The sequence below is a fragment of the Ruditapes philippinarum genome, unplaced genomic scaffold (assembly GCF_026571515.1).
Source record: "Ruditapes philippinarum isolate M1 unplaced genomic scaffold, ASM2657151v2 ctg105_1_1_1_1, whole genome shotgun sequence".
Taxonomy (NCBI): Eukaryota; Metazoa; Mollusca; class Bivalvia; order Venerida; family Veneridae; genus Ruditapes; species Ruditapes philippinarum.
In genome coordinates this window covers 48,137-68,599 of record NW_026866838.1, presented here as the reverse complement: position 1 = coordinate 68,599, position 20,463 = coordinate 48,137, and the positions used below count along the sequence as shown (strand labels likewise).

Below are 20,463 nucleotides of genomic sequence, written 5' to 3'. Positions count from 1 at the left end.
AGCAGCAAACATTAAATTTATTGATATAAAGTGAAAACACTCTATGCTGAAAATAGTTCAGTTTTGAAAAGCACAATCGAAGAAGCAAATAAACTATTTTATACATAATAAATAAATAATTAATTAATTAATAAATTATTCTTATACTATCCACAATTCACAAGAGCTAGTTTTGAAATATTGATTCCTATCAGATATTACTTATTTTTATTTCTCTTGGCAACCAATCAATAACAGCGAGTTTTATGAATGAAAAATGTTATCGTTTTTATCCAACCGGCAAAAGAAATAAATATCATGTTTTTAAGTAGCAGAAAACCATGTGAAATACGTGAAATATCTCTAACAGAATGGAGCAATTAACCGAATTGATGAACGATAACGGAAGTCGGTCGATATATCTAGTAGAATCCCTGGACCGATTCAAAGCTGAAGAATTGACATACACTGTACATTGTTTTTTCTGTTGCAATAATTCGACAAATGTTGAACAGTGATATAGGTAAACGTACAAATGAGAACTATAATAATATCATAGCTTTGGCTGTGTACATGTAGTTACAATGTTACCGTATGACAATAATCACCACTCCCCGTTCTTCTACAGAAAATCGAAACGTCGGGTCACATTTTAAGGCGTGTCTCTTCCCTCAGGATCAAAAAATTTTCTTGATTAAAAAGTAGATTGTGTAATCAATGATTTGTTTAAAGTATTTTATCTTAAATGTATTTTTATATATAAATAAACCTTCAGTATTGTCATGTTCTGCTTCGTCAATTGATTCAGCTCAAAGTGATAAGTAAGGATGTTTTTCTTTGTACGAACCCTATTAAGATATTAAGAGAAGCCCTACAATATCTCCATGTTAAAAGAGGCCCCACAATAAAGCCCGATATTTCTTGTTAGATATAAAGCATGCTCACATATATCAAATTTCTAGTTTCATTCTAAAACATGTCCTTTCTGTAACTTTGTGTTATTTCTTGCAATAGCAACTGCTGTAAAATGCTCCATTTCCATATGACCGCCTGTCACCTTCACAACAATTAATGTTGTTTCTTGTTCTAGAAATGTCATTTGTCAATCAATAAAGTCAATAATAATGAATGAATTGTCTTATCAGTTATGTCCTTAGACACAAGAGTGATTCTCTACGAAACATTGAAGAGTGATAAATATAAAGGTAGAAAAAATGTACCATTATCTTATGCCATATATAACACTTTAATAAAGTACTGCTGTATTACATAGATATATATACATTGTAGTTGTATCCGAAATATCTTTATAATAGAACATTAAACACATTCTTGACACATGTTTTGACTTTAAAATATCAATATTGAAATCTATAGTTAATATACGGAAAAATTTTTTCCCTCATGATTTAAATTGAATGTACTTTTATATGACAAATATATGTATTGTTCGTATTTTGACAACACTTTTCTCGTAAAGGGACGATGAGGCCGACTGGTTTGTCACTTAAAAATTGCATTTTTTATTAAAGACAACAATAATATTTTCTTAAACACTTTCTGGAGCAACATGTAGTCACGGAAGAGTTAGTTTAGTTACGAAGCGCGTATATTTTGATCCTTTTTTAACAAAAGAGGAACACACAATGCTTCAAAGATTGACGTATAATTGTTGCATCTCAGACAGTATGAACGACTAGATGTGAGAATACAAATTAAAGTAATATAAATGATAGATGATATTATACATACATAACACATCATTATTTTTCTTCTTATATTCAATGTATTATACAGGTTAGAATGCTGATTCAATACTATATTTGTTTGTAAAATACTGTTGTAAAATGATTGCATAATACCCTCTTTACAACACCAACTATGGTATTTATTTGAAACATACATTTTTGAAATGAAAAAAAGTGCACAGCTAAGTAGAGGGATGTTACTGTTATAGCAGAATATAGCATCATAAATTATCATTTTGTGAAGCTAAAACTGGCATAAGTGTTGAATATATCTATTGAATTGAAGACAACATTTTTGAATTGCTGTTACCTTTTGTCAATGTTTACTGGATTTGAAATATAATATCTATCACTAAATGATCGTCTTTATCTTAAAATATAAGATAAATACATTAACATGAATAATCATAATACGCTTAATATAATACGCATATATAAACGTGTTTTTGTTTTTTGTTGTTTTTTTGTAGTTGTTGTTTTGTTTGGTCGCGCACAAACACAATTTAAGTCATATGGCGCCGAAACAGGACAGATGGTCTTGGCTAACTTCGGGTGTTACAAGGTGTTACAAACTTAAAGCAACACCAGGGGCCAAAACCACCTCACCTGCTTGAGCTAAGATATGCATAGATTCCAGTAATTCGGACCCATTTAATCGCCTCTTACGATCACGGTGGCTGCAATTCTGATGCCTCAACCATCTGCCACAATGGTTTATATACATATTTAAACGTGATCATCACCGTAAGAACATATCTGCGAATGTTAATTAATTTTAACTTACAACAGTTTCATATACATGTATAATTATTAAGTTCTGCTCAAGTCGGTGCTATGGGGAGGGTAGGAAGACTATAACTTTTATTATCCACTACCATCCATAAACATGTTCAACAAAAATCCGTATTTATCTGTATTTATACCATAAATGTACAATGTATATCACTTGAAAAATATTCAGAAGTAATAAAACTAGCTTTATATAATCACTGTCTGTTATATGACTCAATCAAAGTTAATTATAATTTATGGTTATACAGTCCGAGGTAAAATTTCTTTATATTTAGATTTCTAAGGCCTTGAAAAAAACGAGTGGGATTTATGAAACAGAAATATAAATCATCTATAAAGTTTGATTATCGTAAATACGAAGTTTTTGTTATTTTAAGTTCAAAACTAACACGGAGATTACTTGACAATTTGATATGACACTGTTAGAATAATATTTCAATTGAAATTTATGTTAGCAATATCTGTCCGAATATTATAATAGTCATTATATGATATAATATCACGTCATTAAACTCGCTTTTGATAAATGTATCGCAACAATTAATTGCAAGATCTTGGTCATACATATTTAGCTTATATCTACATGAGATAAAACATACAGAATCATACTATTGTAAATTCTAATTTTGTATTTGACATTTACCAGGAGAACTTAAAACAAACAGATATTCACAATTACCAGTTATATCAGAACGTTACGAGTGTAATAGGTATTTTAAAGTATAAATACAGACTTTATAGTTGTATAGATTACATACATAAATGATAATGTAGTTTATTAAGTGGAGTGTGAAACAAGTTTTAGAAACTGTTATATGTGGGTTGCTATATATATATATATGTCGCCATGTGGGTTGCTATATTATCACAACTCCCAATTAGGAGACAAGACCGTGTTCTATATATCAATGACGGTTGATTGGAAATGAAATATTTCAAATCTATGATGTCCATATGTTGCAAAACCGATGAAAGAAGAAACAGATTTTTTTTCCAAATTGTGTTGTTAAATATAAGAGTTGCTTTTCGTATTTTCATATACAGTGTAGTAAAATATAAATAAACCATTGCGTTGATGCAAAATTACAAAACTATTTTACACGAAAATAAAAATTTGTACTGTAAGCACTATCAAAAATGTTTCGAAAAGTTTAATAAACTGGAGAATATTAAAATGATATGTTAATATAAAATGTACACATATATCTTTAGTTTCTTACCGGTATACGATAGAAAATACTCTATGTTACTGGTTTTAAAGCAGCACGCCTCCAGATTCCTGCTAATGTTCATGAACATGAAAATGTATTCAAAAGTAAAATATTGTTAAGCTGACAGAGAAAATAATTTGCACATTTCAAACGGCACTTACAACCAATGTAAATTACAAAAAAGAGGTCAAAATATGCAAAATTAACCCTTGCTGCGTTAGTAAAGCAGTAGAAATATGGTGAAAATTACTGAAAAATTGGCCATCAATCGCAAATAACATGGAAAGTATTACTTTTATCTTTATTCTTTTTACCTTTTATAAAACCTCAATACATTTTTCTCAAGTTTTATTTTCTTAAAATATTTTGGCTCATTTGGAGGCATGCAGCTTTAAGTGTTAAAGAGACGTTAAAATAGTATCAGCATGCATATTTATTTTTCTGCAGTGTTTCTAAACAATAATAAGTAAAATATTGTTTCCTTCAAAAATACTCTTCTTCTATTCTGTCAATCTCTTAGATTTCAACAAATGGAGGACTTCTAATCAATAAAAGCAAAATTAATGAAAGAATGATTTTATCGCGGATATCTAACCTGCACAAGAATAACTCTAAACAGTGAGAGGTTTCCGGAAGGAAAGCCTGTAAAACAAGTTCATATCTCTAACAGGAAATGGCAATTAACCGAATTGATGAAAGATGGTTAAAGATAACCCATATTTCTAGAATCACTGACCCAATTCAAAACTGAAACAAATTTCACATGGTTGGGCAATTCCCGGGTATCGATATGTTTGTGACAGTTCCAACTTTTTACAAGACAATTATCATTAAGTGGAAACAAAATGACAGTTACTTTATGCCATTTAAGTGTATTATACTACAGCTGATATAACATGAAAAACATTTGATACAATTATCATGCCTCGTTTGTCTCTTCTTATATTTCTGTTTCTCCTTTAATTCCATTTACAAAAAATATACATCCTATTATTCCAACGATGCCTCTACTGTAAATAAATAGGTAAAACCCCTATCACAATATAAGGTCGCGATCACATGGTGTTTAAGACGATTGCAGAGAGTCGAGGCATGCGCATTATGATCACATGTATCGCCGCGGCAATGCAGTTGTATCACCTGTAGACGAACTGGGATTGTATCGAACAAGTTGGTACACATCTCAATCATCAGAGGACAAACGCTGCCGATCGTCGTTCTGATAAAAACTTAAGGTCCTAATACAACACCCGCCATATGAGCTCCGCTGGCGCGCACTGTGAACAATATGGTTCAGTCCTACGCATAAGCCCAAGATTTCCAGTTTTCCCCAAAATTTCCTATCTCTGGTCACTGATGAGCATTTAATTATAATTACACGGCTTGTCACTGTATTACTGATAGCAGCACCCTTGAATGTTTTATGACCCCATTATGTTTCAAGAATGTATAGTTTAAGCTGGAAGATATAGAGAACATTTTAGATGTAACGAAAAACTATTTTTGTTTAACTTTTTAGTGTAAAGAAGGCAAATAAAAATTGGATTACAGTAAAAAAAGGTTTTTAATCACTGACAACTCACAATGAAAATAATTTTGTAAATTACTTTCATATTAAAGGCCTATATCATACCTCAGTGATTTACATTCTTTTTCTTTTTTTCAGAAGGAGCAAAATAATGTTTAGTAATAATAATAATGGATTCAAAGCATTATTGTAGGTTATCATTCAATCTAGTAGGAAAAAGAGATGAATGTGATTTTTTTATATAAAAAAAGGTACCAAAATGATACAAGCAAAAAGTAAATAAAGTTTTTAAAGTAAAATTCTAAGTTCAAAGAGTAAATATCTCTTGAAATAAGGATACTAGAGTTAAAAACCTTGTCATGCATGATGTGAGTAATGACAAAGGACAATTATCTTAAGTCTAGAGTTGATATCATTTATAATAACAAAGATAATTGTTAGAAATATATTAATTTTCAATAAATCCGTAATTCAAAAATGAAATGGAGATAATTCTAGAAATACAGGACTGGAGTTATAAATCTAATCGCACCTGATATAGGTGTTGATAAAAACATTTTTATGCCGCCGAAGGAAGGCATTTTAAAATCGCACCGTCCCTCTGTCTGTCTGGACATCCGTCTGTCTGTGCGTCCCCACTTCATTCCTGTCCGGACTATAACTTTGTCATGCATGGAATGATATTTGAATAACTAGGCATTAATGTCTACCACATCAAGACGATGTGTTGCGTCCAAGAATTACGTCCCTACCTCAGAGGTCAAGGTCACACAAACAATTTGAAGTTTCACTTTTTCAAAATAAAAGTTTATAGGTTCACGCATTTGTGTCCGGAATGTAACTTTGTCATGCATGGAAGAATAACTTGGGATACATGTCTTCCACATCAAGACGATGTGTCGCGTCAACTTATCACGCCCCTACCTCAAAGGTCAAGGTCACACTACCATTTTGAAGTTCACTATATCAAAATTAGAGTTTATAGTTACACACATTCGTGTCCGGACTGTCATGCATCAAAGGATTACAAAATAACTAGGCATAAATATCTTCCACATCAAGACGACATGTCGCGACTAAGACGCCTATCCCTACCTTCAAGGTCAAGGTCATACTTATAGGGATGATGATTCTGAAAATATTGATGCTAGCTAGAGTTATGAAGCTTGCCATGTCATTGTTTAAAGTTAAAAAATATCAATTTTTATTTAAAAAAAAAAATTTAATGGGGGAAATTATCCTAGAAATATTCATACTACAGTTATGAATCTTGTCACACATGATAAGGAAATATATTTGAAGTTAGAAGTTGATACCTTAAGAACTAAAAAAGAAAGTAAAAAGTAACATTTTTTAGAGGAAAAAAATTCATGGGGAGATAATTCTGGAAAAATTGGTGTTAAGAGTTAAAAAAAAAAGAAACATTGACACATATGATGAAGTTGATGATAAGGAACACATTTTGAAGTTTAAAGTCAATACTTTAATATGAAATAAAGATGTTAGAGTAAAATATAACATTATTTTAAGTTCAATGAAATACTGGTTTTAGAGTTTTGCACCTTATCAAACTAGAGGATGCTTTTGTAAAAAAGCGCATGTCTCCCCCACTGCTGAGAATAACTGTGAATGGAAACAGGAATGGAAATGGAGAAATTGACCAACGGTCACTGTGACCTTGACCTTTGACCTACTGACCCCAAAAACAATAGGGATCATCTGCTCTATAAGACCAATCATCCTATGAAGTTTGAGGGCTGTAGGTCAAAAGGAACTCTAGTTATCATCCGGAAACGAGAAATTGACCAACGGTCACTGTGACCTTGACCTTTGAACTACTGACCCCAAAAACAATAGGGATCATCTGCTCAATAAGACCAATCATCCTATGAAGTTTGAGGTCTGTAGGTCTAAAGGAACTCTAGTTATCATCCGGAAACGAGAAATTGACCAACGGTCAGTGTGACCTTGACCTTTGACCTACTGACCCCAAAAACAATAGGATCATCAGCTCTATAAGACCAATCATCCTATGAAGTTTGAGGGCTGTAGGTCAAAAGGAACTCTAGTTATCATCCGGAAACGAGAAATTGACCAACGGTCACTGTGACCTTGACCTTTGAACTACTGACCCCAAAAACAATAGGGATCATCTGCTCAATAAGACCATTCATCCTATGAAGTTTGAGAGCTGTAGGTCAAAAGGAACTCTAGTTATCGTCCGGAAACGAAGAATGGACGGACGGACTGACGGACTGACGGACGGACAGGGCAAAAACAATATGTCTCCCCCCGAGGTGGGGGAGACATAATGATGTGGGCGATGATAAGGAATATATATTTGAAATTGATACCTTAAGAAATAAAGAAGTTATAGGCGCATAAACATTAATTTAAAGTATGGACGCTGACGTCGACTTGCAAACCGAGGTGAGTAGGACAACTCACCACATTCTTAGTATAGTCGAGCTAATAATAAAAATATCACTTATCTGGTCATTTTAGTTAAGAGTCTTGCCATTTGCAGTAAAAGTTACATCTATGAACAGTTTTTTGTTATTGGTTTTTGTTTTTTTAGCTGGCCGGGAGGGGGTTCAGTCAGTAAGATGAGTAACAGCGACACTTAACTATTGAACTTTATTTCATTTATTATTAATTTAAAAAATTATCGTTGAACTTTATTTTATTTATTATTAATTTAAAAAATTATCGTATGTTATAAAGTATATTTACAAATAATTGTTAGGTTTCACAATTCAATTTGGCCACAGACCGATTTACAAAAGCAAGGAGAAAAAAACATTGATAAATTTAGTGACTGTATCTTCTGTAGAAATTTGATCCTTCAAAGTTGGGGCCATTAGATAAGAATACAGAGGGGCAATAAATAATGACAAAACTCTCAACTCAGTGGACGTGTTAATGGGAGATATACAGTTAATAGTAATTTACTAGCTGATAAGCCCTTACTGAGATTCAGCAGGCTGGAAGGGTTTATGCGTAGGACTGGGTTGTCACATGGGGAATATTGCAGAACCGCGCTTAAATGTGGTCACAGTGCACACAATGGAAACGCCGAACGATCGCAGACAATAACCAACAAACTTCCTAGGACCGAGATCGTAGTTCTGTAGCCACATGTCGCCGCGAAGATGCCGTGACGAAAACATTTTTTTTTCTTGTGACCTCACCGCCCTCTGGCAACAACGCCATGACAGCTCAGTGTTACGCGTTTAAATGTGAAAGGTACATAAAGAAATTATTACGTCATTCAGAAAAAGTCAATTTACTTCTTGTAACTGTAACCGTCGAAATAATATTAGTACTTAATTGCATTATCGAAATAGGATGCAATTTGCTTTTTAAAAATCACCGATGTTTTTTTTTAATCAACGCCGTTCAAAATGTAAATACAAAAAACTCAATATTCGTTCCATGTTACACTTACGTTGATTGCTTTGTGAAATGTTCGTTTAAAGTTCGTTTTCTAGTGATTTCTCCCAGGCATTACCTCGCATTACTCCATTTCACCATTCCATTTAACCCGATTTCAACTTTGTTGTAAAACAATAATGTTTCCTGCCCTACAAGTATCATTTGTCAATCAATAAAGTCAATGTTAATAAATGAACTGTCTTATCTTTTATAACTTTACATTCAAGAATAATACTCAGTGGGAAAATGATATATTTCCGGCCAGAAAAAAATATGACATTATTGTTTACAGTTACACGGGTCACGTGGTCACGTGTGATACACGACGGATATAGCTTTATCTGACGAGTCAGGAAATATTGTCCCCACTCGTTTTATCGTTTTATGGCCGAATTGGTATGCTGCGAAAAAATCTGATACAATATACGCCGTATTTTTTACTTGGCGAACACTACTTCAAGTCGTACAATACAGCATTTTCCAATATCTTTCTCCATCAGTTATATGTTTATCTTTTACATGAAGTATGAAAAAACCTATTATAGGACAGTACATTTGTAGTAGAGTTCAAAATGTAATAAATTACTATAATTTTATATAATTTTAATTAAATAGCTTGTATAACAGGTGAATAAATTACTTTTACATAAAATCACTCGACAATTATTTGTTTTTACAGTTATGAAACTAGCTTATCCCACTGTAAGATGTGTACAGAATATAACTATCAAAGAAAACTATAATTTATAAACATTGTTATACCGTTCTCAAGTTGATATTTTTGATAATAACCGTTTGAAGTGATGATAACTAGAGTCGTATATCGTAATATAAACCTATATTAATATGCAGTATGATATATACTTTCTTTCGCTTAACAAAATATTAATGTCCTAACATCACATCAAAATGAACGTAAACGTGAAATATATTATTTAACTCAATAATATTTTGGGCAAAGCTTCTAGTCGCATTGACATTGTACATGCCCACGAAACGCCACCTTTTCATGGATCGTTCCTTATAAAATTAATGAAAATCACTTGGATAATAAAAGAATTCAATGAGCATCTGTGGTATATAAGAGCTGTAATCTATCTCATCATAATTATCGTGTTACGGCACATTCATACAGTGATGTTAAGGCATTATAATTACCATTATTTATTTTATGCTTTTCAGTGGATTACTGATTTATCAGTGAAAATTATATTTGATAATTTCACAGTGAAAATTATCAAAATATAAAATGACGAAACTACTTTCTTAAGATTATCCCCATGAGGTACCTCAATTTTATTTTTGCTGACAATTCTGACAATGTCAGGCTGTCCAGAGAAAAGCACAGCTGAAATTTATAAATAACTTAAATGTCAAAAGTAATAAAAGAAGAAAACTTACTTCTATTCATTCAAATTAACAATCACTAAATATCATCTCTTATTTTTTGTTTCATTTTAGTCTGAAAAATACATTCCTTCCACATGCAAAACTGCTCTTGATGACATTTGGGCATATTTAGGTATCCTACGAGCAATAACTGCCGCATGCTTTATGAAAACTTGAAAAGCAATGACAGCCATCAGCCCGAAGAATAAGTAAACAACCCAGTGTTCGTTAGGCAGCCTTTCAACTTTACAAGTTTTCCCATTTCCTAACCGCTTTTTGAATGTTTACACTTCTGTCAACACATATCTATTGTCTGTTACAATCCTCAAATAAGTTTTCTTTCTTTAAAAAGGTGTATAACTAACAAATTCAAATGATATCCCTCTGAATCAAACAGTTATTTTCCTCCCGTGAAATACACAACTTTTAAAAATGGCGCCGCTTAAATTTAACAAAGCCAGGGCTAATATAAATTCGCAGTAAGTAACAGAAATATGGATGGATGTTTTTCTCCTACTATAATTGTTTGTTTTTATTATCAAAACAAGCGATCATTCATATTTTTTTAATAAAATGAATATCATCGCCATTAAACGTTGATTGTCGAACTTATTTTTCAGCCCAAGACTTCTTGTAGTTTATGACAAATTCGACTAATACATGTACATAATAGAGGCTACCAGTGGGGGAAAAAATAATATTAAAGTTAATATCAAGGAAATTTCGTTTTAACTTGTTTTTAAGCATAAAATAAAAAGAAAATTTGTTTGTTGTGTAAGATGTAATTTTATTTTATCTCGTGAACTTTAAAAACAGTTTTCTCACTCCTGGCCAAGCCACTCGTTAGAATACTGTTTTTTAAAGCCCACTGATGAAATAAAATTTCATCTTACACACAAACAAACAAATATCCTCTATTTCATGCGGGAACGACGATTTCGTGTATGAAGCACCAAGATAACACTGCTTAACTCACGAGAATTGCCTGTAACTTTATCTGCTCCCATTTCGTGTTATATGACACTAGTGGTTCGGCAAATGTCTGTCAAAAACAATGTTTTATTGGACTTATTAATATCTACGAAACACAAATATCTCTTACAATACGGAAGACAGGTTGTCATTCTCACAAATGATATAAAAAAGTAGATTTACTGTAACGAGTGTTAAAATAGAATGTCTAATATGTTGTTTGCGCTAAATCATTTTTTTCTTCAATATAATAAACTATATTTTTATCGGTCCATTCAATTACACTGTTCCTGGGTTCTGGGATATACACAGTTATCACACCAAGATCAGCAATCTCTGACAAGTTCATTATTACAAATACTTGTATGAAGACCCTTACTGTATAGTGTAAAACAAGCAAGAAAACAACAATAAAATCTTCTAAATATATTTATGAAATCCAATGAAAAAGAATAATTATATAAATTGTTAATCACAACCAATGCTACAAAAACAAGAGCTGTCATAGGAGACAGCGAAGCTCGACTAATAAAATACTGGACGCAGTAAGGAGGACAAAATACGAAAGAAAAATCAATTATGTATAATTATGTATTAAGTTATTTAAAAAAATAACATTTGTTAACATAAATTCCAAGATCAAGGGGAATAATTCTTGAAATAGTCATGCTAGAGTTATGGACCTTGTCACACAACATTTGTGTAATGATAAGAAATATATATTTGAAGTTTGAAGTAGACACCTTAAAAAGTAAAGAAGTTATTATATTTCTTAAAGAAAATCCTAAGTTCAAAGAGAGAAAAATCTGTAAATATTGCTTCAAGAGTTATGAACATTGTCACATAAAATGTAATTGATGATAAGGAATAAGTATTTGAAGTTTGAGGTAGATACCTTTAAAAATAAAAAAGTTATAATAAAAAATAACATTTTTCTAGTAAAAAAATCTAAGTTTATGGGGAGATAATTCTTGCAATATTGGTGCTAGAGTTATGAACCTTGTAACATAAGATGTGGATGATGATAACGTAAATATATTTGAAGTATGAAGTTGATCCCTTTAGAAATAAATAAGTAACAGCAAAAAATAATATTTTTTATGGAAAATTCTAAGTTCAAAGGGAGATAAATCTGAAAAATATTGGTGCTACAGTTATGAACCTTGTCACATAGGATGGGGATGATGATAACGTAAATAAATTTGAAGTATGAGGTTGATCCCTTAAGAAATAAAGAAGAAACAGTAAGAAATAGCATTTTTTGAGGAAAATTCTAAGTTCAAGGGGAGATAAATCTGAAAATATTGGTGCTAGAGTTATGAACCTTGTCACATAAGATGGGGATGATGATAAGGTACATATATTTGAAGTATGAGGTTGATCCCTTAAGAAATAAAGAAGTAACAGTAAAAAATAGTATTTTTTAAGGAAAATTCTAAGTTCAAGGGGAGATAAATCTAAAAATATTGGTGCTAGAGTTATGAATCTTGTCACATAAGATGTGGTTGATGATAAGGAACATATATTTGAAGTTTGAAGTTGATACCTTAAGAAATGACAAAGTTATAATGAAAAATATTTTACTGCACCAAAACTTTAATCTAAAATCTGGACGCGGACGCCGACGCCAGGGCGAGTAGGACAGCTCTCCATATACTTCGTATAGTCGAGCTAATAAGTTCAAATATTGTATACATTTAATAAAGTGAGATGTATTAAAAAATTATCAACACAATATCAGTTAGATTAACAGAAATGTCAAAATTTCACTAACTTAAAGTTAATTATTATTACCTTAGTAACCATATTTAAGTCAAGCTCTGAGATTCTCGTTTATGAGAGAAAATTGAATTATCTTATACTAACTTATCAAGATTAATGGGAGAAAACCCAAACATTTTCAAAACTTTTAGGTCAAAAAGAGTTACCTTTCTTGTCTAAACAAGAGAAATTATTCAAAAATATTCAATGCTATATATTACTTTCAAGATAATTCAAGAGTACTTGTCATCTTTCCAAACTTAAAAAAATAGCTGAAACTTGCTAAAGGGAGGTAATTAAACAATTCATTTAGGCTAAATATTTCCACTTTCTATTTGAAAATAGCAGACTGATTACCGAGCTATTTCACTAAAGCGCCTAAAAATCAGAAACTAATGCTAAAAATATGTATGAAACATTTACATAACAAAACAAATGTGTATAAAACAAATGTGTCACAACTTGGAAGCATAAACTTGTATACTATATATAATATAAACATGGTAAAAATAATTGTTTATGTAAAAAAAAATCGACACAATAATTACAACCCCAAAATACACACAATATAGAAACAGACTGACATGACAGGTGTTCTATTTCATAAAACATATAAATATGTCTTAGATCAACATTTATTAACAGAAAATATAGAAACTGTAATTGTTTAGTGGCACAAAAGCAACTATAGATGTACACAAACTGTATCAGTTACGATAAAGAAGTTGGGCTTCCTTTCTTAAGCCTTTAGACAACCCAGTGTGGAATGATATTGTTGTAAATTCTTAAATGTCTATGTTAATAGAAGAAAAAATATATGATAAAATCATATGTTACACATGTTAATAGAAGAAAAAATATGATAAAATCATATGTTACACAAGTATCTGTGTATTCTCACACTATTAGAAGAACTTACAATTAATATTGTAATATTGTTTTCAATATAAGTTGTGTATTTATCACATCACATACACATTTGTTAAGTTCAATAAAAAAGAAATTATATTATGTTATAAAATGTTTTTGATCCGGCAAATTATTATTTCAAATTGAACATTTACAAATCAATTTAACACGCTTAGTAACATTTTCAGAGCAAATTTCATACATTTGTATATAAAATAAAATCCAATGTCAAGATTCTTTTTTAATCACCAATTATTCAAACAAGATCTGTGTTAGACAAAATATAGTGTTGTGATATGTCAGAGATTTTAGTACCAGCATTCTTTTTAATCTGTCAACATTTTATATCTTTACTTGACCAATTGTCAATATTATATTATTACATTTTTCCTGTAAATTCAGATTCAGGTGCAAACCATCAAAACAAATGATGCTGATGTAACATAATTGTTGTATAATTTAAATTTAATAATTACGTAAAGAATGCATGATGATTTGATTTTATTTCAAAGAAACCAAGTGATGTCATGTGATACAAAAACTATATTAGAAATATTAATTTAACTACTGAAATCATTTTGATTCAATCACAAAATTTTTTTGGTGGTGTTTTCAAATGTAAAAAAATTCTGTTAGTAAAAATACATAAAAAAAGTTATTGCATTTGTATGTACATTTGTGTGTTCTAACAGATACTATTATCACCATATGATAAATGCTTGCACAAAAATATATGAAATTATTTACATACTTTAAGAAATGATTAAAGAAATATATAGAATGAAGTCATGCTTTCAATAAATATGATATGCTAAAATGATTTATCTTACAAACACCCTAAACCAATATCAGATCTCTTTAAATTTGTTTCAGTTTTTTTTCTTTCATGTCCGCTAAAAAAATGCTACCTGGCTAGAATGTCCAATACATTTCCATGGTAACAAACTTTAACTGTTTATTTAAATTTTATAGAGAAAGTCAGAAATATTATCTTTCCTTTCTCTTGAGTAGACAATGTCTGGTCTATAGTAAGTATAAGTTATTGTGTACTTTTCTTCAACACATGACAATTATGTTGCTAAGCAACCATCTTTCAATACAAATACTTGCATTTTAAACAAAAGAACTATTCACTACTATCAGAGCACTATAAATCAGCAAAAGCTATCCATGTCTACTTCCTGGAATTCATTCAATGCTTTGATTGGTTCAATTCTCTTCTTGCCAGCGCTCTTGCTGATTCGGCCACGGAACTCTATCGGATCCTCTCTCCTCACCAATGGTTTCTTCTCCGGGGGCTTCATCTTCCAAGCTACTATATTCTATAAATAGATAAAATAATGATACATGTATGTAGAAATGTTCAAGATGTAATCACAGACATTTTTAATCTTAGTTCTTCAACATTACATCATATAACTACTTCCTAACTAAAACTGACTAGTGTTTCTAAACTCTAACATCAACATTGTTTATTTTCATTATCAAACAAAAAATGTGACACGTTTCGTATTTAAATCTTGGTCAACTGCTGTCAGTTTTGCTATGTCAAAAAGAACAATATATCTCTACAAAATACATTATCACATGATTCAATTTTACTTACTGTTTTTCCAGCTTGTTTATACTGAAAGGGAAATTATAAATTACATTAGATAAGCTTGGCTTGAACATGTTTCTTCACAGTAAAAAGAGAATGATATACTGGGTTTACTATGTTTACATGTTATAAAATAAGAGATAAAATTCTTTTTCACATTCCTTTATTTTCCCCTGCTGACATTCAGGTATTTTGAAGGGCAAATTTTTTAAATTCCCATTTAAAATCTCTTTTGTAGAAATTATAATAAACATAAATAAAAATTTCAAAGTCAATAAAGTAATAAAAACCTTTGTAGATGCGACATAGCAAGCCTTGACTGTAAGAACAACAGCATTCATTAAATTCTTAGCTGCCTGTATCAATGATGTAGCACTGTCCAACTGAAATCATTCAATAATAACTAGTTTAGGTCATAGGTAACTGAAATAATTCAAGTATAACTAGTATAGGTCATAGGTAACTGAAATAATTCAATAATAACTAGTATAGGTCATAGGTAACTGAAATAATTCAATAATAACTAGTATAGGTCATAGGTAACTGAAATAATTCAATAATAACTAGTATAGGTCATAGGTAACTGAAATAATTCAATAATAACTAGTATAGGTCATAGGTAACTGAAATAATTCAATAATAACTAGTATAGGTCATAGGTAACTGAAATAATTCAAGTATAACTAGTATAGGTCATAGGTAACTGAAATAATTCAATAATAACTAGTATAGGTCATAGGTAACTGAAATAATTTAATAATAACTAGTATAGGTCATAGGTAACTGAAATAATTCAATAATAACTAGTATAGGTCATAGGTAACTGAAATAATTCAATAATAACTAGTATAGGTCATAGGTAACTGAAATAATTCAAGTATAACTAGTATAGGTCATAGGTAACTGAAATAATTCAAGTATAACTAGTATAGGTCATAGGTAACTGAAATAATTCAAGTATAACTAGTATAGGTCATAGGTAACTGAAATAATTCAATAATAACTAGTATAGGTCATAGGTAACTGAAATAATTCAAGTATAACTAGTATAGGTCATAGGTAACTGAAATAATTCAATAATAACTAGTATAGGTCATAGGTAACTGAAATAATTCAATAATAACTAGTATAGGTCATAGGTAACTGAAATAATTCAAGTATAACTAGTATAGGTCATAGGTAACTGAAATAATTAAAGTATAACTAGTATAGGTCATATGTTGACTTTTTTCATGGAGGGGGACTTGCCTCTACATCTACATTATATACAGAAGGGTAGAACTTAAACTCACATACCAGTAAGATATTTGGATGGTTTCCACACATTAAATATATCAAACAGTTAAGTTACTTAATGATACTTTTAGGTGTGTGGCAGGTTATTTAATGTTATTCATTGACTTTAACCACCCTGCAACAGAAAATTCAGGAATACATTGCTATTCGTAGCTACTTATATATATTCTTAGAACATTTTGTAATTTTTATATTTCATTACTTTGTTTTTTGTTATCTTGAACATTTTATGAATATATCAAATTTAATTAATGAAGGCAAATTCACTTAGGTACACTTCTTCAATCTGTATCAAAACTGATACATTAAGAAGTACAAGACATTATTTTTCATATTATAACAATATTCAAAGAGAACAAAAAGGTTTCAAAGTTGGTCTTCATCCAACAGAGCAAATTTGTAAGGCAAGTTTGTAAAAATTCTGCTGTATACAATATAAACATACCCCAGATACAATAAGTTCACCTCCTACACTCTGTACATCAGCCTTTACTTTACTGGTGATATTTAACTGGTGACAATATAAAGCTATTCTCTGTAGATAAGCCATTAAATCTTTCTTTGATGCTGAATCTGGGCACTACAACAAACAAAACATACAAAACTTTACATAACAAACATCATTTGATTAACATATTTCTTCTCTTTTTTTTCCTTTTCTTTTTTGCTGATGGGTTTTAAAATAATTCAACCATCAAGGTCATATGGCAATCTTGCTGTTGTACTGGTGGAGGTACACCCAAGTTACATGATCAGAAAATACACCACTCATCTTCTGTTACCACAGTGAACAGCTTACATGACCTACTGTAAGCATTCAATGTAACTGACTTAATTCATACCCTTATAAAGGAACTCTATTGAGGTTTGAAAGCCAACATGCAAAAGATAATTATAAGAAATATACTAATTTAAAATCATATTTTTGTGCTACTATTAGCCCAGTTTGAATAAAAAACTTTGCAATGCTTTACATTTTTTAACCATTTTCACAAGTAGAATAATTATTCCGAAAAAACTGAGAGGGGAAATGATCTGAAACTTTTCACACAAGTTATTGATAAAGACCTATATCAAATGGAACATTAATCTTGATAAATTATTTCCTGTCACATCATGTCATAAAACCTCAGTGGAGTCCCTTAAACATACAAATGTTTAGCTGCAACTTGTCACAAATCATCACCTTACATTTCAATAGAATAAAGTAGATAGGAAATAGTATATACATGAAACAAGCTTGTAAATGAAATCAAACATATTCACGTTATAAATTATAAAGTATAAAATGTGAAAAGTTTCAAAGAAATCAATCCTCTGGAAAAATAGAATACTCAACATGTTAGCACTGGGTTTGGGTTAACTAAGTAATCTTTACACAACCACGATGCTAAAATATGATATGCTATGTTACCTGATCAGCAATTTTCGTGGCAAGATTATCTAATTTGGTTCCAGCTTCAGAAATTTTCTTTGCTGCATTAATTACATCCATTGTGCTTTTCAATGGACCTCTTCCTCTGTAACAAAATTTAACAGTTATATACAGTTTTATATGGTATTCAAGGATATTTATTTGATTTAATTGACATTGTAATGAAAATTTCAGTTAAGGAATTATTTTTTATAGTTCATCTATACTTTTTTCCAAAACAATTAACACATTTTTTCTTCTTATGACTAGAATTCTAGATTAATCTGATTCAAAATGATAGCCTTTATTCAGGATGAATTTCTTATCAGCTAGCTGGTGGAAAATTCAGTTTTACCTGTTTAATTTTCACCTCGGATGATAACTAAAATACCTTATAGTAGGATCTAATAATGGTTATTATAAAATTTACGATATAATGATAACCTTTGATATGATAATTTGAATGCTTTTATATAAGGTTTGATTAATAAGCTAAAGATTTTAGCAAATAAGTAATTTATCTTGTGAGAATATATAACCATATATATTGAGGATGTCATCAATAGAGGATATTGAATGAGCTTTAGTTCAATACTGAATTTATTGAACGAGTCGTATAAAATTATATTATGCGAGCACATTATCTTATTCAATGAGTTCAAAAAATTTAGTAATGAACTTACACAAATTTAATAATCTGTTTATCACATACCAAAAATAAGGAACGTTTTCAGTGAAAAAGAACCATGTTTCAATGACGCGCCTACAGAATAATGCTAACATTTTGCCTATCTTAAAGCCATATTTATATAACACAAATGATGTTTCGTCAAAATATATGCACGGCCATGCAATACCATTTTTACGGAGTCGCAAAAGTGTCACATGTATGTGGTAAATGGTGATATAATACCTGGTAAAATCTGTCATCTCCATCATAATCATACACATCTGTTTAGCCATGACAATAATATCATTACCACTATCATCCCACTTAGCTACCTCCATATCTAACTTGGCTTTCTCCATTCTGAACATCTCAAATTGTGCCTGATAAAATATATATACTCGAATGTATAAACTGTAATAATTTCAAACTCATATCAATAGTTAGAGCTAGGCTAACCTGTACATTTATACAGTCTATTTCTTTATTCTTCGTTGGCATTTACACAGCACCAATACAGACGATTTTCCAGTATCAGTGGTGGAGAAAGACCTCAGTGCCCCTCTATGCATTATACATCAGGCACAAACTGCCACCTAAGTAGAACCATCAATGTTCCTTATGTTAGCTAGATAGCATCTTCACATGAAATAATTCAAAATGACTGGATTTGTACCCATAGTGGGGATGGGCAAGTGGTTTAAAGTTAACAACCTAAACCACTAAGCCATGAATGCCCTGATTTGACTCTACATGACTGCTTGCCTAATTTAAATATTGTCATATCAAATCCTCACTAATTAACAATGGACAATTCCAATTACAAACTGGACAAGTTTGTTGTACAAATTTAGTGGTGAAATAGTCAAACTGGGTGTGTATTTCCTAATGACCTTAAAATAACTACATACAGAGAGAATATTAAATGAGTGAAGATTTGATCCAAATATTCTGAACAATAAATTATATTATTTGGTGAGCAAAATACTGTTTAATTCAACATGTGCTTATGCTTTGTTTAGTTAATGCATCAACAATATTTATGTGAATGGAGTTGCCAAACTGTTTTTAAGTTTTTCATAGAATTCTGCATGTCTGTTATGTTTATTTTTATTAGCAATTATAGAATTTTTATATAATTTATATATAATCTGTAAACAGCTGTAAATAGTTAACCTTTGTTTTTATCAAAGACAGCAATTAGAGAAGTATAAACTTGTTATTACAAATTTAATAGGTTATATGTCTTTGTATAAATGGTTGATTGCTATATAACCCTGGGAGATCCTGGAAGATTGTTTATATAACATAACCCTTGCCTGGGAGATTGTGATACATTATATAACCCTTGACTGGAGATTGGGTAATGTTATATAATCCTTGGCTGGGAGACTGGGGTAATAACAGCACACAATATTTCATACTGGACCATATAAAAAATTTTGATAACTGATAAAATACCGACCTGAATTTGTTCTCTCTCTTCTTGTGGTAATTCTCTCATCAAAGCTCTGTCAGATTTGCCTTGTAGATCATCTACATCTGTCTGATAACTTGCTGTAAACATATAATACAACAGTTACTTCCCTTGTTGTGTAAACATATAATACAACAGTTACTTCCCTTGTTGTGTAAACATATAATACAACAGTTACTTCCCTTGTTGTGTAAACATATAATACAACAGTTACTTCCCTTGTTGTGTAAACATATAATACATCAGTTACTTCCCTTGATGTGTAAACATTTAATACATCAGTTA

The 20,463-nt window shown here is 30.7% G+C and overlaps 1 protein-coding gene across 1 annotated transcript in view; it reads right to left on the bottom strand.

The window, feature by feature from the left end:
- Positions 1–13,228: 13,228 nt before the first annotated feature.
- LOC132733888 (catenin alpha-like) overlaps positions 13,229–20,463 on the bottom strand; it is a 31,986-nt gene continuing 24,751 nt past the window's right edge. Inside the window, exons 14-20 of the mRNA XM_060720614.1 lie at positions 20,167–20,258; positions 18,948–19,084; positions 18,035–18,140; positions 17,066–17,200; positions 15,615–15,707; positions 15,331–15,351; positions 13,229–15,046 (exon numbers count right to left, since the gene is read on the bottom strand). Coding sequence (XP_060576597.1) covers positions 14,879–15,046; positions 15,331–15,351; positions 15,615–15,707; positions 17,066–17,200; positions 18,035–18,140; positions 18,948–19,084; positions 20,167–20,258 — 752 coding nt within the window. The 3' untranslated portion in view covers positions 13,229–14,878. The remainder of the gene's footprint in view (positions 15,047–15,330; positions 15,352–15,614; positions 15,708–17,065; positions 17,201–18,034; positions 18,141–18,947; positions 19,085–20,166; positions 20,259–20,463) is intronic.